This window comes from Pezoporus wallicus, unplaced genomic scaffold (assembly GCF_028554395.1).
Source record: "Pezoporus wallicus isolate ANWC-B61680 ecotype Strahan unplaced genomic scaffold, APGP_CSIRO_Pwel_v1 contig_5485, whole genome shotgun sequence".
Classification (NCBI taxonomy): Eukaryota; Metazoa; Chordata; class Aves; order Psittaciformes; family Psittacidae; genus Pezoporus; species Pezoporus wallicus.
In genome coordinates, this window is record NW_026641550.1 from 5,747,114 (window position 1) to 5,771,316 (window position 24,203).

General features: G+C 42.0%; 1 protein-coding gene across 2 annotated transcripts in view; it reads left to right on the top strand.

Moving 5' to 3' along the window:
* The window catches only part of JARID2 (jumonji and AT-rich interaction domain containing 2), a 222,718-nt gene that overhangs the window by 82,169 nt on the left and 116,346 nt on the right, over positions 1 to 24,203 (top strand). Inside the window, exons 1-2 of one of the 2 annotated variants that reach the window (XM_057424215.1) lie at positions 10,124 to 10,212; positions 11,110 to 11,245. In XM_057424215.1, coding sequence (XP_057280198.1) covers positions 10,126 to 10,212; positions 11,110 to 11,245 — 223 coding nt within the window. In that variant the 5' untranslated portion in view covers positions 10,124 to 10,125. Of the gene's footprint in view, positions 1 to 10,123; positions 10,213 to 11,109; positions 11,246 to 24,203 lie in introns of those variants that run through there. The other variant, XM_057424216.1, reaches the window with a different exon arrangement.

The following is a 24,203-nucleotide window of genomic DNA, read 5'->3' on the forward strand; positions in this document are numbered from 1 at the left end:
GTAGCACCATGCAGTTTGTAATATCATAGCTGGCGTTTTCAGTTGTGGTGGTGTGAAGGTAACAATGATTTGGCTTCAGTGTACCGTAACAGCTGCAGAATTCATTGGAGCTTAGAAGCCTGTGAGTTATAGCTGTGATGCCATTTACAGCTTTTATGGAAGAGCTCTTAAATTTGTGAAACGTGTTACTTTTTGAAGTGCATTATATTTGTAATTTGAATTCTCTAAAATCCTGCCTGAGAAAAAAAAAAAGCTTTGAAAATCCCCCTCTGCCCGCTAAAAACATGGGGAACTCTTACCAGGCGGGGAAGCAAGTCTCTTAAATTGAGTGATAGAACACGTAGATGGATTTGTAAGTGCTAAAATGTCAATTAGTGCACTTAAAAGCTTAATGGTTGTCTTTGATGTGCTTCTGATATCTTCAGTAAAGTTTGAATGTTGCCATTGATCAGGGAGCGGAGGAGGAGGGAATTGAAGGCTAACCCAAACAGTGGTGGAGGGGAGGGGCTTGTTCTCTGCAGGTCCCTAGCTGCGGGAGCTGTGCCAGCTTGGGCACCTGGCACCCTGCCTGTGCATCACCCCTGCCCCAGAGCTCTGCTGCACGGCACCCACCCAGGCTGCCTGCCAAGAATGCACAACACAGAAGGAAAAGTCATTGTCCCGTTGTTTTGAGAGTTCTCATGTAGACTTGTTGTTTAAAAACAAAGATAGACAAGGAAAAGACCACGGGAAGGCTGAAACTTACGGTTCTGGTTTCTGCCTATCAGTTTAACACAGATCCATCCGGTTGTTGTGAAGCACACCTGTGTGTGAAAAATCATTCTGTGCTATTAGAAAACCCTGCTTCTCCCCCAGAGAAACTCCTGGCTGCCACTTATCTTCTTAGTTTAAACATTCAAGAGAGGTGTAGCGTGGCTTCACAAATCAGGCCAGATGTTAGGGTTGCAAGTAGACTTTAGCTCTTCCTCCTACCTCATATTTTAAATTATATCAAGAACTGAGGCTTGTGTGTGGCAGAGCAGCTTCAGCCTAGTTCTGTCTGAAATTCTTTGGTACCCTGAACCATCTGCTGCAACTTCAGCTTCATGTAATGGCCTTTGCCTTCCTCTGGCACCGGTTAGTTGGAACAGTGTTTTGTGGGTCTTCTGGGAAGTTACTGGATGCATTAATCTGATCTGTTCCTGAGCGGTTGCCTCACGGAACAAATGCCAGTTTATTTGCTTCCCTATGCTGCTAAAATACCATCAGTTGTTTGCTGGGTAGTGTTTTGGAAGTCAAGCACATTTAATACCGAAGGGTGAGCTTGGTAAAAGCATAGAAAAAGCTTTAGAGCATAGGTTTTCACTGATTATATAGCTTATCTTCTTGCAGAAAATTTGCTGATGTAAACTAAACTGACCTGAAAATACATTCAGAGTAGCTTTAGTCTCTTTGTATGCCATCTTCAGTTGACTTACGAGTGAAGAGTTTTAGGTTTAGTTTACTTCTTCCAGCTTCAATGTAAGCTGCCCCCTCAGCTTTAAAAGATATTCTGCCCCTTGGGGATGTAAACAAGGACAAAAATTGTCTGATAAAAATCGCATTTTTATGTAGTACATCAAGCAAAATCAACATGTCATGCTCTTAGTGCAGTTACCAGTTTGTCCATCCCAGGAGATTATGTCAATACAGCTGATTTCGTTCCCCATCTGGTTCGGTAAAACTGATTCAGGCCCCAATATCCTGAGATTTCCCAGCAACAGGTTTAGCATGTTTGGCTCTGTCACTGGCCTTCCTGGGTTTAAAGATGGACCAGATGGGTTGTGGTTTTTGTTTGGTGGGGGTATTTTGGGGGTGTGGGGTGTTTCATTGTTTTTCAGATCACTACTGTACTCCTAGAAAGGAGATAGATGAGCAGATATTTTCCTCTTACTGGCAAGGCTTCATTATCCAGGCACGAAAAAAATTATGTAAGTTCTGACCTCCTGTTGTACTTGTGAGGATAGATGCTGAGCACATCAACAGTACTCCAGCTTCTCTAAAATATTGGTACCACTGACCTTTGAGACACTATGAGATGCCAAAAAATTAGATCACTTTCAATTCCTGTCGAAATATTGAAGGCAAATTTGTAACATACCAGTTGTGTCTTTCTCTGTTCCCTACTACCTTGATATTATTTTGGCATGCAAAGGTGGTTAGTATTTTTTAAGTAAAGGATCAGGCTTTCTGTTTGAGGGTGGAAAAAGGTCTTAAGATAATTATAATGTGCAGCAGGATTGGATTAGCCATATTAAACTTTACATCTGTAGGTCTTACTAGCAGGCATTTAAACTGCAGAAAATGCTTTTTATTAGACTGTATTCATATGGTTGCATACTGGAGCTTGTACACCTTATAAGAACATGAACTGAATCGAAATGAAATTAATTAGAAAGAATATATTTGAATTTAATTATCTTGAGCTGCTGAATACTCTTTGTCTATACTGGGTTTTATGTGTCTGAAGTGTACTTGGTGGAGAGTTTTAATTGGAACTGGAGACAGAGTAAAGAATATTTGGAATGTGAAATTTATAAATGGCAGCAATTTTCATCTAGGAGTGCAGAGGTTTTTTGGAGCTCACTACCATTTCTCACTTCTCTTTTCCCCTCTTCTTAATAAGCTACTTTTATGTTCAGATTAATACCAGATCTTGAAAAATTCCTGTTGTGGCTCTTGGGTCTTCTGCAGCATGATCAGAGTTGTCAGATCCACAGCTGCAGGAGATATTTTACCTTTGTGTGTTTAATGTCTCGTACTACTCTGTTCTTTGACTCTTTGACAGTACTGTTTAACTGTAAAAGTGCAGGGCTGTGGATGGCACAGGACATGTGGCTGCCTTGACTACTGTCTCAGATGTCCGACATGCCAAGACTCAAAGAGATGGTTTGGCAGCTGCCCAGCAGCCTTTTATAAAGGCTCAGTTGGTGGTCAGAAACCCTGGCTGTCAGAGTTGTGTTATGCAATAAATTGTTTTTCAGCAGAAGTTTCTAATCCTATTTCAGCTGCAGTTTTGTAGTAGTCTGTAATCGAAGATAAGTATACATTATTTCATGGTGTTTCAGAGAAGTTAAGGTGTGCAGTGTTGAATGTCCCCCATCAGGTCTGTTTGTTTTTCTTTTAAGAAGGATTTAGGCCTGTTTACCTGCATGGGAAATGATGCTTAAATTAATTTGGTTTCTGCCTGGGAGGCATGTATCTGTATGCAGCAATTCATACCTTTCAAAGGTAATTCAAGTTGCGTTTTAGGAGATGTTCCCTTTTTTTTGAAGAGAGCACCGAGTAAGGAATCTGTCAACTCAGAGCTTTTGATTTTGCATAAATAGTCTACAGGTAATGGTCAAACAGGAAACTGTACCTTGTCAGGCTGTGACCTACCTGAAACACTGAAAGCCCCGTCCCTCTAACAGATATACACCACCATCGCCACCCCCCACTCCTGGTATTTCCCTTTCACTCTCCTGAAGTGTAAATAATTCATTGTGGAGAAATGGAGTATGGTTCATCTGAATGCAGTGAGATCTTTGGGGTTTACAATAGTTGCATTACAGCAGAGTGGTTTTAACGTCCTGAATACTGTGTGTGCTGCCCTCCCTTTCTTGCATCATGGTTTGGTGTCATGATGGGTTTACTTCCCTCCAAGCATGGGCTGCTGCTGAAAGGGGTAATCCTGCCTTTCTCTCGGCCCCAGCAGTACCTCCCATATGGCCATGTGGTCAGTAATAAGGGAGCTGATCTGGCTGAAAATGATCGTTTTTCTTGTCTTGGGGAGACTTCAGCTCTTTTCCCCTCGCAAGCTGGTTAAATGGCCACATAAGGGCTAGTGCTGGCATCACAGACAGGGCAGGTGCATCCCATGTGGTGGCAGGTGAATTTACGTAAGCCGGCTATGAAAACTGCTCTGCTAGTTTGAGTAATTATCTTGCACCTTCACGCCTCTTTATTCCAGCACTCTGCCGCTCTTCTTGTGGCTTGCTTCTCTGTGCTGCCAGCTCCCATCAGAGCCTGAAACTCTCATGCTCTGCTTGCAAAATGGTTTATTAGATGCCTGGCCTGTGTCCTCACTGCTACCTCTGAGAGGTGGTTCAAGTTGAAGTCCTGCTGTAAGTTGATAAATTGGAAACTTTAGATCTCTCTTTCCTCTGAATTTGTTTATTTTGTAAAGACCAACACGGGAAACAGTTGATGTCTTGTAAGGTTTCACTAGTTTCAGATTGAGTAGTGTTTTTCTAGAGATGCAGAAACACTGCTGAGTCCTCTGAGTTTATGTAAAAGAAACTATTAGCACATGAACCCACTTTATATTAGGTGTTCATTTAATGTGTTCATTATTAGGCCTACGATAAGAACTATTCTTTAGTCCTCAGTTCTGGGAGCCTGTATGAAGACAGTAGCGATTTGTGTATGGAAATTTTGACAGTAACTCTCTTACCCTAATGTATTATTGCAAGAGCAGGTTGAAACTCACTGGGCTCAAAAGTGCCCAAGGCCTTCAGTGACCCAAAAACCGGAACGTTTCTCTCCCATGCTGCTCTTAGAATTGTATCTGAAGGGAGGAAAGGCAATCCCCTGTGCAGCAGGAGACTGCAAGTAAGTGTAAGCCAATGGGAAATTGCAGGGGATGAAAGCTGTAAGAGAACTGCTAAAGCAGGAAGAAGAGAGATTTGTATTTTCCTCCATCGTTTCTTTGCTGTGTTAAACATTGGTTCTGCTAGGCAGCAGCTATAATGTAATGTGAGTTCTTTGGGGAAGTTTTCTGGAAGCATGAGGGAAAAAGTTGCTATAATTACCAGATACACTTAAATGCTATAACAGAACCATTAATAAAGAAAATTTCCCCTTTCTTCGTGTTAGTTAGCACATTTTAAAAACATGACCTATTTTCCTAAACAGACAGAACAGATTACATTTTCCAGAAGGCATGAGTCACTGTACTATAAAGTCTCCAAGCTGTATCAATCTTCATCAACTCAAGCCATTCATGAGGTTTTATTTTTTCTCACTGAATATAAGTAGTTTGTTTTAAATGAGAAACTGCTATATCCTCTCTAGATACTTAAGCTTGATTAAAAGGTTAAATATTAAATAAGTGTGAACTTTATTCTGAGAGGAGAAGGGAGTGGAGGGACCTTGATAGTAAGCAAAAGACTGCAAGGATATTACTGTGGGTATATATGGGTATATCCAGTTTGCAGAATGCTGTGCTTGGCTGTAAGAAGTTCAAGCAGCATGACAGCTGCCAGAAGGACCCAAAAAATCTTTATTTATATATCTTCAGAGTCTGGTTTCAAATCATTACCCTGGAAATTCAAGCTTTTGCTGAGAAGAGCTTCTGCCATCTGGTCGTGGAATGGCCCACTTGCACTGATGGGTTTTCCTCTGCGAGTACTATGTGCTCGGAGTGGTGAGAAAGTTGATGGGACTTTGCGATACAATGGAGACCTCTGCCAATGCAACAGGGGAAGTGCGTGTGTTAATACAGTGCTTTGCACTTTCTCTTGAGGTTCACACCGTGCCATATGTATACTGAGGAAGTGGGCTTTGTAAATGAATAAGTGTACTAATTGCAGTTAGCAGTGCTAACTCACCCAAGACTGCACAGAAGATCTCTTTCAGCCTTGGGAGGCGTCTAGGTTTTCTACCAATTTCTTAGGTCTGGCTTTTGGAGGAAAACCAGGTATAACTGTTTTTCATTGATAATATACAGCCAAAAGGCAAAAATCTGTTGCAGGTCTTGCATCTAGTAAACAAACATTTCTGTCTTGGTCCTTCAGCTGCAAAGTAATTTGTATGATCTCTGAAAACGGGTTGTCTGTTTTTCATGCAAAAGACAGATTTTTGTTTTGTTGCTAACTAAACACAGAAAAAAACACCCTTTGAAATAGTTCTCCTTCAAAAATATCCTTGAGGAAAGGGTAGAAGCTTGTGGTTTATTTTTCCCATTGCTTCAAAATGACCTTCTTACATCTGCGGGAAAGACTCTCTGGGGGCTGTTGAACCATGAAAGCATATTCATTTAGGGCATTGGGTGCCACAGTGATTTTAAGCGAGCGTTGGCTGCAGTGCTGGAAAAAATAAAAAGAGGGGGTTTGTGTTTTGTTGTTTTGCTTTCTGCAACCTGGCATGAAGAATGGGGTCAGGAGATGCGTGCTTGGGAAAGACCCAGAGAAAGAGCTGGAAACACGCCAGCCACACTGAGTCATAACACACATGCTTATAAATATCTTTGTACCTTACAAAGTCCTGACTTTTCAAATAAAACCATCACTGCTGTTAAAGTATTTACATAAAAGTAAAACAAATAGCGTGGAGCACTGTGTGCGTTCTCCCTTGTTCCAGTCACTGTGAACTGTGACTCCTGTTTGCTTAAGGCAAGGCTGAGCCAGGCTAAAGAATGCCGTATCTGGCGATGAATGAACAAACAGAGAAGCTGGAGTCATTTGTACGTGCATGCTTCTGCTGTTTCTCATGGAGCAAAGCAGCATGCAGCAGTGCCTGCTACTTCAGGCTGACGTCTCACCTACACGGGAGGTGGCGTGAAGCCTGCCTTTCACTTCTCTCGGCTTTGCTTTTTGGGGTTTGTGTTATTTTTTAATGAGAAGTCTGTGTGCAGGCCATATATACAGGCTAGGCAGCTGAACTGCACTGAGCAAGTGCCTAAGCTGTAGATGAATGGTGAAAGGTATAGGTGGTGCACATTTTTATCTCATTGCAAATATACATTATAAATTGATGTATACTATGTCTACATACCTATATATGTGCTTATATTTATGCGTGCATTATACATTAATATGTATATATTTTAGTTTGTATACACCCACATTAATATATATGTCATGGTATGTTAAGTGCATTATATACCTTTAATATGCACATAGCAAAGCCACACACATACACTGCATGTGTATGTATATATTTCTTCCCAAGTTAGCAGTATGTGGCAGTATCCTGTTGTACTTTTCTGCAAGCATCACCTCTACAACTTAGAGCTGAAAGCAAGCTGTCAGCCAGGTAGTGTGAAAGAGAGCTGCTCTGCTATCTGCAAGGTAGCGTCCTGTGCAGGAGCATACTGCGTAGATGAATGGAGGTTGTGCTCCTCTTCCCCATCCCCTTGGAGTGAACTTGTTGACATGTTGCTTGGCTGCCCTGGTTGCTGAAGTTCAGCTATAAATGTACAATGTGTGGTTCCCTGAAACACTGTAACAAAGAAGGTGGCATGATTTTTTGGGGGTTTTAGCAGTTTACAGGAAATGATGCACTTCTGTTTCTTAATTCTGCCCCAGGGCTTCCCTGGTTGCTCACGTCTGTTATTTTTTCAGTGAGTTCGTAAGCTAATCTTACTATCAGATTGAGAGGCAGACGCCATCTCGGCTGACCTGCACAGGGAGAGCTGTGGGCTTGTGGTGCTGAACCTACAGTTTAAGACGTTACTCAGTCCTCTTTTGAGTCTAAGTCAATAATGGACAATCCGTTAGTTCCCCGTAAGTCGCTTCAATGGCTAATTACTTGCAGAGTTGCAGAAATTGTTCTTTAATTCTTTCTTACATTTTTTTGAATTCGAGTTCCAGCTGTTGGATGATATTACACCCCTCTCTGCCAGCCCCGGAGCCATCTATTACCAAATTCCTACTCCCTGTGGACATATTTAAAGGCAGCGATCAAGTCAGACCCTTTGAGGGGCTTGGGTTTTTTTTGTTTGTTTCTTTTTGAGAGGTTACTTAGATTAAATTCCTCAAGGTTTCACTTGAGGACATTTCTGAGGAGTTCCGGGTGTGTGTATGTTGTTTTGCTGAAGTGAGGTAACTCTTGCAGTTGTTGGTGGTACAAGTGCAGAGCGGGGCACATGGTGGCTCTCCCTCCACTGGAGTGCCGAGGCAGAGATGATCTGACCCATGTAATTATGGTTAAATGTGTCGGGAGCTGGAGCTGCATCACCAGCAGAGCAGCAGCTCAGCTGGGCTCCAAGTCAGCTGCTCTCTGGCTTGCGGCTGCTTTTATGCCACAGGCTCAGGAGAAGATGCCGTCAGTGATTGTGAAACCTTTTTATTCCTCCTGCATGGAGCAACTTTTGGTAGCAGCTTAGCCCCTGATTTTGCTGACCTTGGATAACACAGTGTTGGGGAGCTTGAGGACCTTTTTCCAAGCAGAGTGATGGGTGCAGGGAAAGCTGGCAACAGAGCAGTGTAGGCGGAGCAGTGGATGCAGCCTCAGCACAACGGGCTGGTGAGATCTTTGGCGTGGAGAGACTCCCCCACGTGTGTTTCTGTTGACAGTGCTGCTGTTACAGGGAGGGATGAAGCCAATATGGTTCATCTTGAGTTTTACAGCTCTGTGAAGTGAGTGTGGTGTGAAATGTTGCTGTGTTGCTGCAGGGGGTGCTGAGGAAGGTCTTTGTTCCTGCCTCCTGGGACGCATCTCTTTGCTGGTAGCATTATGGCCGCACTGGGGAAAGCGGGAGGGAGCGTCTCCTGCAGCAGGGCTGGAGCCTTGAGCTGACAGCAGGAACACATTTGGGTGCTTGTGTCCCTCGGAAAACTGGGGGCTGGGTTGCACTCCGTATGTTTGCATTTACAGCATGTTGTCTGGGGAGAGGGAGATGACTTCAGGCTGTTCACAGAAATACTTTGAGAGGGTGGCCTAGACCATAGGCCCATGTCATGGTACTGTCCTTCTCTCCTGCAAGAGAGACCATAACTGGTGTGTCCCAGGGCATGGCATCAGTTGTACCTGACAGTGCTCCCTTACCTGCTGCAGTCGGCTGTTTGGTCAGCGCATGCCAATGTAAAGATCAGTTCTGTCAGCAGGCTTCACCCCCTCAGTACTGACATAGTGAACGCTGCCATGTGCTGCTTGCTGTGAGCTGTCCTGACAACGTGGGTTTAAGTGGGATTAGTTTATTTGTGTTCTCTATGTTTTTGCTGTATTTTTAGTGGCGATAAAAGAGCCAGTGGGGTCAGGAACCAGTGGGTCTGGTGGAGGAACGATTTGTCTATGGCTTCAGGACAGGCCCGGTGTTTCACAGCCTGAGGCCGACAGGGCCTAAGGAAAGTGGCATGTCTCTGAGTACACCTTACATTAACTGGGCTCGATCCTGACACGTGTCTTGTGCGTGCCTGGCTTAAGGAATTTATAAGAATATGGGATAATGTTGTTGTTACTTCTTGTTAGGGTTTCTGTGTAGCTTGTCTAGGCTCAGAGCCTGGGGTGGTGTGCCTGGTTAGGGGGCTCTTCATCTTCCTCACATTTGCTGCCCCTTATATTAGGGAAATCTGTACAAATGCTGGTGAAGGGAGCAAACTGTGTATGCAGGCCTGTGTCCATAATGTGATGGCTGCTGGAGGTGCTTATGGCTGTTTCTATCTGAGAATGGTTCCCTTGGGGATTTAATAAGTAGTTTCTGTGAAAGCAGAAATGTGTGATGTCCCGCCAGGCCCTTGGTGGTGGGAATGTAAATGGGGCATCTTTGGGCAAGCTTTGTTAAAATTATGCAGGCTGCAGCCCTCTCGTGTTTAGTGTCACTTCTGGTTAGAGCTGAAGTTAAGTTGGCAGCAAAACAGCAAGCCGGAGTTGCTTGCGTAAACCTCTGTTGACAAAATAGCTGGATGTACGAGTCCTTTTAAACTGCTTGCCTGGAGATGGTTTGGTTTTTTTTTTTTTTCCCTTTCTGGTTGCTGTGGGTGTTGAGTTACAAAACTTTCTTTCTTGGCCCAGAGCTGCCTCTACTCTAAAGCTCCCTGGGCATAGCTCAGCCTTCTTCAAAGGATAGTAGTTTGTCCCTCATGTGAAATGTACATCCTGCTGCCAACACACTGGCTGCTTTCACTGCGCTCATTGTGTTGTCTCCTTTTGCCTCCTTTTTTTTTTTTATTATTATTATTATTCTTCCCAAGTAATTTGCCATATGAGATTGAATTTTTTTTTTTGTGGGAGGGGGTGGGGTTGGAGGAGTGGAGGGAATATGATGTTTTTGATCACAGTTCAGCAACTGAATGCCAGTTAGGTCACTAGAGGAGCAAAGAAAATGGTCACCCTAAACTGTGGTCTTCCCCCCCCCCCCCCCCCCCCCCCCCGAGTTGATTGTGTTGGTCACTTCTTTGACACATGGGATGGTATAAACTCTTCTGCCTCCTGGTGAGAATCGCTGATGGGGCTTTTGGGGTTTCCAGTGCTGCATGGCAGTATGCTGTGGTACATTACCTAAATAAGGCCTGCCTAGAAATGTTAATCTTTTTGCTTGGCATGATGTAGCCCTTGAGGAATTCAAGGGCAAAAATGCTCAAATTATGATGATTTTTTTTTTAAAGACCCCAAGACAAGTATAGGGAGTATGAAAATATGACTTACCTGATCTCACTTATGTCTTTATATCAATTTGCTGACTTAATTTATTTGAATACTAAAGGCTTTGGGGAAATACTTTTCCAGGGAATTAATCTTTTAACTAAAGCAAGTACTAAGTATGACACGTACTACTATTCCTTTTGACAATGTAGCATTTGTCTCCTAATAATAAAGTAGAAAACATATACCTTATGGGCCAAATTCCACTTGGCTTTACCCTTAGTTAAATTCAGAATAACTTCAGTGCTATCAGTGTACAACTTCATTGTAACATCTTCAATAAATACAGATCACTAAACCAGAAGGGGGAAGAAAAAATAAATTCCTAAGCCAAGAGGCAGAAATCAAGGCTGAAATGGCAACAAGAGAAATTGGCTCTCAAAACTTAACCTCTTAAATTTATACAACATTCAATTTAGTTGGGTCCTCCCCCAAATTATTGGAGAGAGCCCTTCCTGGCTGGGATAAACTTCTCTGTAAGCAGTTCCTTATGAGGATTTTAACAAATAAGTTTCGCCTTCTGCCTTAACACCTGGTACAGGGCTACTGCTGTTTGCAAGGTAAACTATTAGAGGGACTAATGCTCTGTCTTGATGGTAATAGTTATATTTCTGTTCTCTGTTACAGCTTTTTTTTTTTTTAATTAAAAATAATCTGTGTAGCCCTATGCTTTAGGGTTTTGTTTGTTTTGGTTTAGTTTCAAATGCACGCAACTAATATCTCTTCCATTTCCGTCTTCTCTAGGATGACAGCGATGGGATTCCCTGGTCAGAAGAGAGGGTGGTGCGGAAGGTCCTTTATTTATCTCTGAAGGAGTTCAAGAACGCACAGAAGCGGCAACATGGTGACAGCATTAGTGGGAGCCTCAAGGCAGTGAACGGTGAGCTGCTTCTGCGATAACTGCTGGAGGGACTCTGTTCTTTCAATGTATTGGTTCTGTTGTAGGGTGGAAGGAGACCAGTGCACCATCAGGCATGCACTGTGCCCTTTGTTTTAGAAACAAGAACAACTTGTTTCTAAAGTGTGTAAAATGCCCAGGTTCAACAATCCATATGTTTCAGTTTCTGGTGAACCAGTTGGGATCGGGATTGGGGTGGAGGGTAGTTGGCAGGCAGAAGGACAAGGGACAGGATGTCACTCAGTAGAAAAGGAGGCACTTCTGCTCAGACTGCTCCCTGATGTGCTGAGTAATTTGACAGAGAAGGTATCCATTTAAATGTGATTGGATTCAGTTGTCTTGGGGAAGGGCAGTCGGATGGAATTTATCTACTTGATGTCATTTGGATGCAAGTAACTGTCTAACCAGGATCTGTATCTCTGGAGTGGTATCATTCCACACTGTCTGTTGTCCAGAAGTGAAGTAGCACAGGGCTTACATAAAAAGACTTAAAGGATTGAGAGGACACAAATGCTGGAACATTGGATTCCCCTAGTTCAGCAGTTCACAGAGCAGTTGTTTAGAGGTTTTAAAAGGAGATACAGACAAGCCTGATGGCAGGGGGTTGCAAAGAGTTTAATTTTATTTATTTAAACCTTTGGCCAATTATTATCTGTTGCTTTCCCTTACAGCTTGCTTTAAAAAGCCATGGTGTTCTGAGAGGTGAATATAAAGTGTGTCTCTTTTAAGATTCACTCCCTGACACAGGACCCTTTCCTGAAGAGGCTTTGTCATGCTGGCTTGAGCCTTGAAAGTGATGACTGGCAGGATTCAGATTTCTGGGCAGGCTTATGGTTTTCTCTTGACTCACAAGAGCTTATTTGTTTCTTTATGGAGGTTTATGGTAGTTCCTTTTAGGCATATGCATAACTATACATGTGCTAATGCATTAAAGCAGCAGCTGGGTGCTTACTTGGTAGGTTATTCATATTTATATGTAGCTTGACATGGTGAGTCAAATTTCACTGCATTTTCACTGAGTGTTATTGCTGACAAGACAAAAACTTAGGGGAATGGCTGGATGACTACAGGCAGCATGATGAAGTTACTGCATTGCGTAAGCAATTGCGAACTCCTTAATATGATTAAAGAAGACCTTAGACTTCTGAGTTCAGTAATAATATCAAATACTGATCTGATGGGAAGGGGCATCTATCTATCTTTAAGAGCAAGCCATTAATAAGCTTGGAGATGTTCACAAAACAGTGCTGGCTTTTTTCCTTCCAACACCTCTGCATCATTGATCTTCTGTCAAACACAGTTGCTCTTGGAAAAGTTTCTTATTCCATTGTGGGGGGTTTGTTTAGTCAAAGGAAAAAAAGTCTAAAGGCGTGAAGCACAGTAATTGTCTGTTAGGAGGCTTTGATGGTGTGCCAGGTTACAGGATGACTGAGGTTTGTATGGTGTCTAGTTTCTCCAAAGCTTAGATAAAAAGTGAGTTGGCTGGGAATGCTGTGTTGATGCAGGTACCAGACACAGACTATGCCACCAGCTTCCTGTGGTAGTGACACAGGTTGCATCTTCAGAGCTTGCCTCTCCCATTGAGAACTGTGGTGTTCAGTGCTTTTTCTCCTTTGCAGAAGCAGGTGAGCAGTTCTTTGGGGGTTTGGTGGTGGTTTTTTTTTTTGTTGGTTTTGTTTTCCAGTGTGAATGATACGCTGTGTTACTCTTTCTGTTTGCTTGAATGATTTTTCAAATGTCCTGTCTGCTGCTCTATTTCAACATCATGGTCCAAAAAGCTGGTTTTTTTTTTTAATCCACTGATACTTGGAAGAATGTTTCATTATGCAGAGAATAAAAGATTTGCAAAAGGGAGGAGAATTGATATTGTACAGTGACATTAAGAAAATCAATTTGAACATATAATTTGTTCATTAAATCTTAAAAAAAAACCACTGTAGCCATATATTTGCAAATCCACAGGTCTCTGTGTACAGAGGAAAAAGCAGGTTGTTCTGAGAAATTACTGTGCTATTCTGAATTTAGGGAAGTGTAGTATTTTAAGGGTGAGCCTAAGATAGGTGATTTCATACTTTTTGAATAAGAAGTTTGTCCTTTGTTACAACATGCAGGGCAGAAGCAGTATTTCTTGCACATTACTCCTAAAAGGAGCATGCAGTTAAATATAGTTTTCTGTGAGTGGTATCTTTATTAATATTCAGCACTCATAACTGTTGAGGAAGGCATTTGGGGGGGAATGTAGCTGAAATAACTTGAAGTTAAATGTGTTCAGTGCCTACGTAAAGCTGGTAAAGCTGGGCTCCTCTGATTTGGATTCTGGTTAGGGTGCTTTGCCTTGCGAAGTATAGGGTTTGTGCTGCTGTCCCTAGTGAACGTTAAAGGGTATTGCTTCTTCAGCTGTTGGAAGTCACCTTCTAGTACCTGGCAAATTTTAACTGTTTCCAGGAGTGGAAGGAGGGGTCTGAACAGGGTTCAAAGTCTCTGAGCTTCCTGTTCATTTTGGAAATGTGGTTTGGTTTCACATACTTCTGAGAGTTCAGGGGACCACAAACAGCTAGGTAGCAGGATTTGATCTTAGTGCCACCATCTGTAGTGCAGAGAGTTTCTTTGTTCTGGTTTTACAACTGTCATCCCTGAAATTTATTTATTTATAGACTTGCAGTATGTAATTTGTTTCAGTTGAAAGTACTTATTTTTGGCTATAGAGGAAGGTAAAATACTAGCCTCTTGCAACTGATGTCTTTTAAGAAGTTTTTATGGATTTGAAGTGGCTGAAGTTGCATAAACATGCTACAAAAGTTGCTTTGCCAGCATTTGCCAAGCTAAAACTAAACGTGTATGAAAATGATTGTCAGTGGTATTTCAGATGGTGAGTACGGTAGTATTGTTAATGATTTTGTAGCTGGAATAATGATGCCTCTTTGATTGATAGTGAGAAAAGCAAGTTAATTTTAAATGTGAGAGATGAACCCATTAACAGGAGTCTTTTCTGTATTAAAGCTTCTGCTGGCTCCAAGATGTGCTGGTGGTGGCACAGAGACAATTAACTTTAATGCTTCTCCAAATAATAAAAGCAAAATAAAATTTAAATAAATAAAAATTCAAATGACTTGTGGAGATTTTATGTATAATAATACCTTGGCTGTCGCTACCTCGCTATTCAAGATATTTGTTATCATGAAAACAATCCTGCCATTTTCAGTGTGTGTCTGAAACCCTGTTTCTTAAGTATCCCCGATTAAAGTAGTAGGTTGTTTGGGGGTGGTGGTATGTTTGCAGGTCTCCTTACTTCTAACCTTTTTATATCTCCTTTTCACCTGATAAATTTTGCTTACATGTTTGTGTTGCAAGTTATTTTTCATTTTAACTGTTTTTCTGCTTTCTTTACTCTTATTCCCTCCTCCCAGCTAGAACGATTTCAGAGAAAGGCGAGAGGGTGTGTTACGGCCATTTTATCGAAGGATATATTGCATGAATGTTTATGGTTGGGTGGACGGTGTCCCTGCCCATTGCAGGGGGGGTTGGAACTAGATGATCTTTAAGATCCCTTCCAACCCAAACTATTCTGTAATTCTGTGTTGACTCTAGTTATTTGCAGAGTACAGAATGACACTCTACAGTATGCCTTTGTTTGCTATGAGTTCTTCTCCAGCAGCAGGAATATAAAATCTGAGGGAGGTGCTTTTGCAGGTTGTCAAGAAACTTCTCTGCAGCCCTAAATGGGGTACTGGAACTCTGATTATGGAAACAAGGTCATGTGCTGGAAAACCAAGAGGGATCTCTTTAATGATTTTGATTACTGCTGGCTGTCATTTGCATTAGGATTTTAAGAATAGGGATTGGTGTTTGGAATAGTGATACCAGTTTTCAAGGATCCTCATCTAAAAGGAAAACTAATTCCTGTAGGAAATTGTTTTCTTCTCCTGTAGCTTAGAATGCGAGATAAGGCTGTAAAATGGGCAATGAAAGATGTAATTATTGCTTGTGTTCTGTTTATGAGAATAAATCCAGTTTCCTCGGAAGATATCATAAAGCACATTTTTAGGATGTGAAACTTTAAATTCCATTTTTCAAACCTTGTGATAAAGAAATTAGTGACAGGGCTAGTGTTTTGTAAGTGGAAGAAGTGCCAAAGTTTCCTTGTTTGTTGAAGGCGGTTAGTTAATCTGCAGACATGACAAATGAGACTTTAGAATCATTCAAGCAGATCGTGCATTTTCACAAGATATACCTTGTCGTAGAAAGGTGTCATGGCAATTTGCAAACGTGCCAGCTAGGTTAAGCTTGTGGCAAAACATGAGCTAGTTGGGGAAATCAAATGCACACGAGGGAATGCTTTGGTTCAAGACAGAAGTTGGAAGTCTTGCTCGTTTAGTAAATAGAAATGAGTAAAACCATGTAATTTTGCTATTCTGTGAGATTTCACCTTGCGTTTAGGGTGGTTAAAATAATTTATTCATATTATGTGTGCTCTTTAAACAGAAGGAACAATGTCAGTGCTTTCATGGAGGTAGCTGTGGTCCACAGACAGCTGTGGCGCCCCTTCCTCCCTTGTGCTGGTCTGCTCCTGCCCTCAGCTGTTCACTCACAGAAGCTAAAGTGGCTTTTGCTGGAGTTTGCTGGACTTCTGTTGCTTTTTCCGAAACTGACATGTCTCTGCACATAGAGGCAGGAGCCTCTAAGGCAGCTGATTGTGAGACTGGTGTGGGATGCAGCAGCAGCAGCAGCAGCAGCAGCAGCAGCAGCCTGCTTTGATGCCCGAGTCTGCCCACCCCTTGGCTGCTGCACTGGCTGGCCAGGCTGGCTGGGGCAGGCAGCAGTGCTGTCTGGAATTAGCTGGTTTTGTCATTGCTGCACAGATTTTAAAGTGTTTCCTGTTTCCTGCTGCACAGTGGTTTCTGTCTGTATTCCCCAGTGGGCCATGCCAATACAGAGGTTCCCAGTGGTAGGGTGAAGTGGGGCTGGATTTATCTGTCTCCATCCTACTGGTGAAACCTCTTTCCCTGGCCATGTAGGTGGTACCCCAGGCATCGTGTAAAAATTGCAACAGATGTGGTAGAAATGCTTAAGCACAGCTAAGCCTGCTCCTTCAGCTCAGTGCCATGCATTATTTGCCAGAAGCCAAATATGTGCAGCAGCCAGCAGGCCAACCACTTTGCTGGGCTGAGGCCATGTCTCTTTTCTTCCCTTTCCACTTGCGCAGATGAAAACACAGCAGTCCTCAGGGAAGTGCTGTTGTCTCAGCTGCGCCCCTATGAACCCAGAACCACATGCCCTTCCTTCCTCCCTGATGCAGACACATAGGCTGGACTACCAACCAGCCTTTAATTTTGAGCAACAAAGTGGCCCCTTCATTCGCTATGATGGTTCAAATATACTGGTAACTTCATCTCTCTTGTTTTTGAAGGTTGCAATTAAGTACTGGAAGGAGGTTTTATGCTAACATTTGTCTGGGGAGCTTTTCACTCCACCAGTGATGTGAAATTGAATTTGTTGACAGTGGGTAATGTCTGTCTGTCTCGTAAGCTTTAGGAGAAGATAGTAAGTGTGCCAAGGACCCTTGTCTGTAAGTGGATTTTTAATATGCATTTACAGAAACGCCTCTTTCAGCTTTGCAATATTTCCTCTTTACATTCAGAGTAAACAGCCTTTTTGGCTAGTTTTAAACTGTGATTGTAGATGTTTTCACCTAAAGACTTGGAAAATAAGCATTTGAGCAGATTTGTCATGGTATTCAGCATTACTTTCACTTTGGTACTTGCTGTCAAGTGAATTTAAAGATTAACAAATAAATAACGGGATGTTGGGGTTGGGCTCCATTGAAAATTTCAAATCTCTTTTCCTTTCTTTGGCTTTGTTGTTTTTTTGTTTTTTTTTTAAGAACAGAATTCATTTTTGAGCCTGCCACGGTCTCACTTGTTCATCGGCTGACACAGGCTCTTTTCACCTTTTCCATCATCACCACTTACAAAAATTCTGCAGACCAAATTACACCCTCAGTGATCTCTGCACAATTTGATTATGTCCAAATTGTGCTCCCGTCTTAACACAATTTCAGTGTTTGGCAAGACTGCCAGAAAATTTCCTCTTGCAGGATGCCTGTCATCCTTTTTCTCTGAGACGTAACAGAGGTGGATATTTTTTTAACCAGAGAAACAGAAGAATTGCATAATTAATATTCTTAAAATTTCATTTCATGGCCTTCTAAATGAGTTGCTGTTGCCCCTGAGTGCTTTTCTGGTCAAGTAATATAGTCTAAAAATAATTTTAACTCCCTGCATATTGCTAATTGTAAGCGATGGAAAAAGAAAATGGCAGTGAAGAATCTGCAGAGGCACGTGCATAATCTGTAAGAGGCTGACTTACTGAAGGTCTAAAAGAAATAAGGTGAGGAAACGTGGGCAAGAGGTGAGCAGAGGCTAATGGGTCTGATTCCCTTCCTTTCACCTCCTGTCTTGTGCTGGCTCTGCCGTTCGACTGACCATGCAGTACAGCTGGTTTGGTGTACTAATACACAGAAAACTATTCCAGAAAAAGAATTTAAAAAGATATTGTTTTCTTCTAGTTTGATAAACTACACAGTTTCATCAAGAGGTCAGAGGAGCACCGAGTGCTTATTTTGGAGAAAATGGAGAGCCAAAATACCTTGACTGAAAGCTGGAGGAGGAGGAGACCATATACACCTCATCTGATAGAAGCAAGCTTCTCTGTTAGCACAGTTATCTTGTCTAACCACAGCTTTAGGATTGATGCAGTTGTCTTGTCTCAGCACAGCCTTATATGCTAGAGGGGACGACAGTTGCCAGAAATAGGAGCAAAAAGGATGCAGCTTAAAAATTCTTTGCAAAGTGCTTTGCAACTGTAGGTGTTATGTATTTCTTAACTAAGACAAAACCCACACACAGAAACAACACCCCCACCACTGATGTACTAGTGAAATTCATTGCATAGACTGTTTATGGGGGAAAAAAAAAACCTGCCTTAACCCCACAGGGGACAACAGTTTTGTTTTCCTTGAGTCAGGGTCATTCTGCATAGCTGCTGCTTTGGCTTTGTTGGTTTGTATCAGCAGTCTGGGGAGCACCCTTGAGTGTAGACAAGGAAACTGCTTCATTCTGTCTTTGGCAGCCGTAAAAGTCACCAACTAGCCTAAATTATCACCCTGGCATCTTTTTGACTGCTAGGGCAGCTGAAAGGATGGTGGTGGTTTTATGCGGTAGGATTACCTGTTCTGACAAAAGTTGTACCTTTTGTCAATTCTAGTTTGCTTATTTTAGAAATGTGAGTAAGACATAACTTCAGCAAAGCTGCTTTTTTACTGTAATCTTAGGTGGGATGCACCACTTTGTATTCTAGCTTAACCATTTATTTGGCAGATAAAGAGGCTTAAATTTGGGTTTAGTTTTGGTATTTTTAATGACTAGGTTTTTATTTGGATGTTAAAAAACCAGAGAGATCTGCTTAGAGCATTGTCCTTCAAACTGGCAGGCTGGGCTGGATGAAGTTCATGCCAGCGGTCTGCTGAGATGAGAATTGATGGTTGATGCTGGCCATTGTTGAGTTGTTAAGTTGCTGTTAAGTGATAAAGCCAAAATTAAACAGCTGTTAAAGGTAGTGTAAACGATTAAGTTCCATGCCATTATTTGCCTGGTGGATTGTGCTATTGAAAGGGCTGGAAAACTTGCACAAAATGCAGACATGAAGTGGATAAGTCACTGCAAGCAGTAAGCTTTGTAATCCAGCAGTATGCTTAGACAAAGTGAGCACAGTGCTTCTCTAAGAACAGTATTTCTCAGAAGGCATGGGAGTTGGGAGAACACTACCTCTTTCTCTCTGATGCCCAGTGCTCATCATTATTATTATATTAGGGTTTAATAAAAAGTTCTTGTGGAGATCAAAGGTCTGCAGGTGGGATTATGTAGCTGTTGTAAAGAGGGTTTAAATTTCAGTATTCCTGTTGCTCTCCTGTTGTCCATGATTACTTTTCACCTCAAATACTTGTCATTACCTTTGTTCTCAGGCTTTGACTTGTTAAGTAGATTGATTGCCAATCAGAATGGATTTGGAGATCCTTGTAGTGATATGGAGTAAACCAAAAACATCAATAGATTTGTATCTCATTATTTTAGGTGTCATCAACCCACATTTGTATGTAAAATTTATGCTGTGGGAAGCAAGAAAATCAGTTGCCTTTTTGAGCAACAAAACTCACATTGCTGACATTCATTTCACAGCTTGTAACAGCCTGGGACGTTGGTCTGTGCTCTGAACTCTTGCCTCCATGTTTTGGTTTGGTTTTGGTGGGATCTCTCTGACTGAAAATCTCCAAGAAACTGCTGAAATAACTGCTGTCTTTTGATTGCTGTGATGATGAGGGGTTCATCACATAGCAGATACTTCCGAGAGCCTGCGGGTGAATGTTTCCCAAAAAATAAATATAGCTCAGCACGTAGACTGTTAAGTCACAGCAGATTGCTCTGAATCGTAATAAATGCATATGCATTTGAAAATCTTTTTTGTGTGTCTGACTAGCACAGATTTATTATATGCAGTTAATGTGATATTGTACCCAGAATTAGTTGAGTACATGTTTTCAATTACCTGCCTTTGATGTCCTTTATTTTCCACTTAACGTGAATTTAATACTGTGAAGGGGGAGTCCAGTCAAAGGTGCAGATATAGAAGCCTTGTGTTTAGGATGACGGGATTACAGTGACAAGCCTGATTTACAAGTGTTGTTTCTGGTACATATGAAGGAGTTTCCAGTTCTGAGAGCTATAGGCAGCTAAATTGCCACCCTTATCCATCCTGTGTTCTCCCTTCACAAGGCTGTTAGCATTGCAATTGCAGCTGGGACTGTGTGATGTTTCAGATCTGTCCACTAAGAGGCTAACTCATTCCAGATAAGCCTTGAACAGACAACATTCGTTTTTTATATTGCTCAGAATTTCCTGTGCTTTGTTCTGCATCTCTTTGTGAAAGACTGCGTTATCTTTGAAAGCCTTCATCTTGTTTTCTTTATTCAAGCTATATGCTAAAATGGAAAAAGGGACGAGTTGGAAGGAGTCCAGCTGGAGCAGTCTGCCAAGGATCCCATGGCAGGACAGAGCTGAAACCTCTTCAGCTGACCTGGTGCGATTTGGGAAGCCAGGCGATAAACCACTTTTCTTGCAAAAGATTTGGCCTCAGCCAGCTGCTCTAAGTAATGCCCAAAGACTGCATCAGCATTTAATTGCATTTTTCTCCTCATTTACTCATCACTCAATTAGCTTCAGTAGTGTTTGACCTTAAAAATGTTTCAATTCAGCCTCTTCCTAGTCTTCCTGTGCATGTGTGTAAACAGATGTGTTAGAGGTAAATCACACCTTGACATGCTCTGTTTCAGCCGGGTTGCCTCAAAAGCAGGTTCTTCCTGAAACACTTCTCTCAGACCAATGGTTGTCATCTCTGATGCTGTGAAAGGTGGAAACATTTCATGCCCAAATGTTTTTGAAAGTGTTCTGTTTACTGAGGATGCAAAGCACCCTTGTGTTTTTGTCATGCCTGCTGTTTATGCGGAGAGATTGAAAGAAACTTGAAAGTGATGAAAATGGCACAGAGGGAGTAGATTTTTTTCCCGTTCTTCACAACGGGGGAATTTTCTTTCTGGTTCAGGGCAGAAATGCTGTCACAATGTAGCAAGAGGGTGCTAGAGCAATGGTAAAAACATGCCCTTTCATACAGGGCATTGAGAAAAACCATCTGTGTTGCACTGCTGTGTACACATGCAGGTGCACATGGAGAGGGTTGAAGAGGAATTTCATCCCCTTCTGGATTTTTTTTTTTTTTTTTTTGACCCTTGCTCCCTTGCTGTGATGTTGGGATCTCATTTCAAAGCCTCAGGCTTTCCCTGGATCTCTGGCTCTATATGCCAGAAGGAAGCAGGACAGTTGCACAGAGCACTAAGGCATCATACAGGAATGGGCTGGGGCTGGGGTGAGACATACTCTTCTTACACAGTCTGTACGTAGGGCTCTATTTCCCTTCCCTCCTGTTTGTTCCTGTGGCACATCTGTCCAGGAACATACTGTTTCTCTTCCAAGAAGTGTCCCAACTCTTTTCTTTAACATGACAATCTACTTCACAGGGCAGGAAGAAAGTAACTTGATAATTTTGCCAAAATTATAAAATCTAATGCTTTTTGCAGTAGTTGTTCTGCCTCTCTGCATTTCAGTGGGGAGGTGGATGGGAATCAGCAGCAATTACCTCTGGGTGGAAGCCGGGAATAAAGGATAGAAGTTACCAGAATGTGGCTTGAATTCCAAATCTTCTTGAAACATAGTTGTTGCTACTCTTCTTCCCCCCCTCCTCAAAATCAATTGAAAATGGCCTTTTGTGCAGCCACAAGCTCTGTGATTAGGGACTACTTGTCAAGTTTTATTTAAATGGAAACCTGTCCCAGAAGCTTTACCTCATCTCATTGTCCTGCAGGGATGAACTTCAAATGCCAGTTTACATTTGCCGGGAACTGACCTTCTGTAATTGAAATGAACAGGGCTGTCTTATCTAAGTAGATAAACACAGCCCATTTGCAATTGTAGATTTAAATGCACTCTTTCATAGATTACCTTTGCACAGTATGGGGGTGGCCTTGAATATTTAAAGTCTCATTAACAAGAGACCAGAATTAAAGTGTAAAAGTTCTTTGTGAAAGAGAGGTTTTTAGCTGCAAGCTGATGTTAATCTCTCCTAGGCTGGAGGAAGACTGGTACAAAGTCCTCTTTATGGCAGAATGGAAGGTACTCCAATAAAACTGGCAGGCAAAGTCTTGAAGGTTGATTAACATCCAGAGCATAACACGGTGTTATATACAAATACTCTGCTCATAAAATAAAATAAATGGGCCCTTAGTCAAGGCATTGCTTGGTGCAGAAAAACACATTTCTTTCTGTTATGGATCTGTGTGTATGCCATTAACGGCCTGGAAAGAAGACTTCTTTTAGAGTAACTGTCTGATTGGAAAAAGGAGTTTTAAGATATTGTCTGTGAACTTGAATATTGGGGTTTATGGAGAAGATTGTTTTGCAGTCCTTCAGTGTCCCTGGCATAGTTGGATATTGAGATAAAGCTGGATTACCATCTGGCTAGATCAAAATTATAACTGCTAAGGAAATTTCCATTTAAAGCTTCTCCAATCATCTTGGACCCAGTGGGGATAATCTCATGAAGACTAAATTCGCAGGGAAACTTAAAAAGGAACAGACTGCTGAGAAAGACAGACTGCTCTTCAGTTTGTCTGTTCCTGTTTCCAGGTGAAATTCTGCCAGTACAAAGGACTTGAAAACTTTATCAAGGTTTTAGGAAAATAGATTTGATCTTTTGTTCAGTGACTGCCTTCCCTCCCGACGTAGCTTGACCGAGTTCTTCAGGCAGCAGGAACCAGAGAGTAGACAGAAGGAGATGATGTTTTCTCTACTGGCTCTGAGTTCCTTTACTTAGGTTGAAAGCAGTGGAAAAGTACTCTTTTGGTGTCCCTTTGTCACAGACCACTTCAGTTCCCTAAAGCACCAAGCACAATAAATAGCACCTCAGTAGGTTGTTGGTTGGTGTTCTTTAAAAATGAATGCTATTCTGCAGCCTGAAGGAATAAGTTAAGGAAAAGCAAGAACTCCTCATCTTTGAGGCTTGGGAGCAGGTGCAAGTACCAAGTTCAGCAGTATTTGGCTCATGCCTTGGTCAGTGGCAGGATTTCATTGCATGAGCTCACATCCATTGGAGAACTGATAAATATGCTGGTGTAGTATTTAGTCAGAAACTACAGTGAAAAACAATGGGAAAGCTGCTGGAACGTCACAGATTGCAGAGCTTCCTGTGGTGCACATTTTGCCCCTCAAAATTGGCTTGAAGTACTATCTGTGTTTAAGACCATGCAAAGCTACAGTTTTACTTTACATACTAACCAGTGATGTGCAGCAGATGTTCCTGGACACATTTCATGCCATCTCTAGAAACAGAGCATCTCAAGCCTGTGTAGGTCCCTGAAACACTGACACATGGCTTCCTTCTGAATTGCGGAGAAACTGCTCTCAGTCCAAATTAAGCTGTGTCTGCTGCTGGTGCCTGTCGTGAGGGATATTCCTATTTATACCGCTTGCTCTCTATGAAATGTAGGTCAGGATATTTAACTTCTGACTACTCATAGGACAAATAATTCTCAGATACTTCCATGTTAATACCAGACAATTAGGAGTACTAACTCTTTGCCTATGCTCTTCATTGTTTGCCACCATACTTTTTCCTCCCTTTTAATTGGAAGGAGGAAAATCTGTTTTCCTGTTTTTCTGTGTACTTTTCCTCTCCAGCTATTTGTGGTTTTCATTCTTTGTCCTCCTTTTGAAGCAGGAGGGTCTGTTCCTGCTGTGCTATGGTGCAAGGACTACTCCAGGCTGCTTGCTGCAGGCTCAGTGTTGAAGTTGTGGAGATGATCATGGAATTATTTATTTATTTATTTATTTATTACACCACCACCACCACCACCACCACCACCCCCCCCCCCCCCCGCCCCTCTCCTCCCACAAACTCCTGGGCCATCCAGCCTAATGTGAGAACAGATTGGCCTTAGTATTTGGAGAAAAGATCTATAATAAGCACTGGGGACATGCTGGTAAAAAGCATCAGCATGGTATACCAGCTCAGTTGGAGTACTGACTGTACATTAATTCTCTAACTTATAATTAGCTATATTAAATTCCAATTTTCTGAAAGGAACCATTATCAAATAACACTCTGTTTGAAATCTCAAAGAAACACAAGGAATGAAAGCTTAGTCCTCTTATGCTTTCATCTTTCAGAAGCAATCCATATCTCAACATCTTGACCTACATTTTCTTTTTACCCTCTCCAAGAAACATTGTGTGGATTTAATGTCTCAGAAGGGAGGTAAGGATTTTTTTTTATGCAT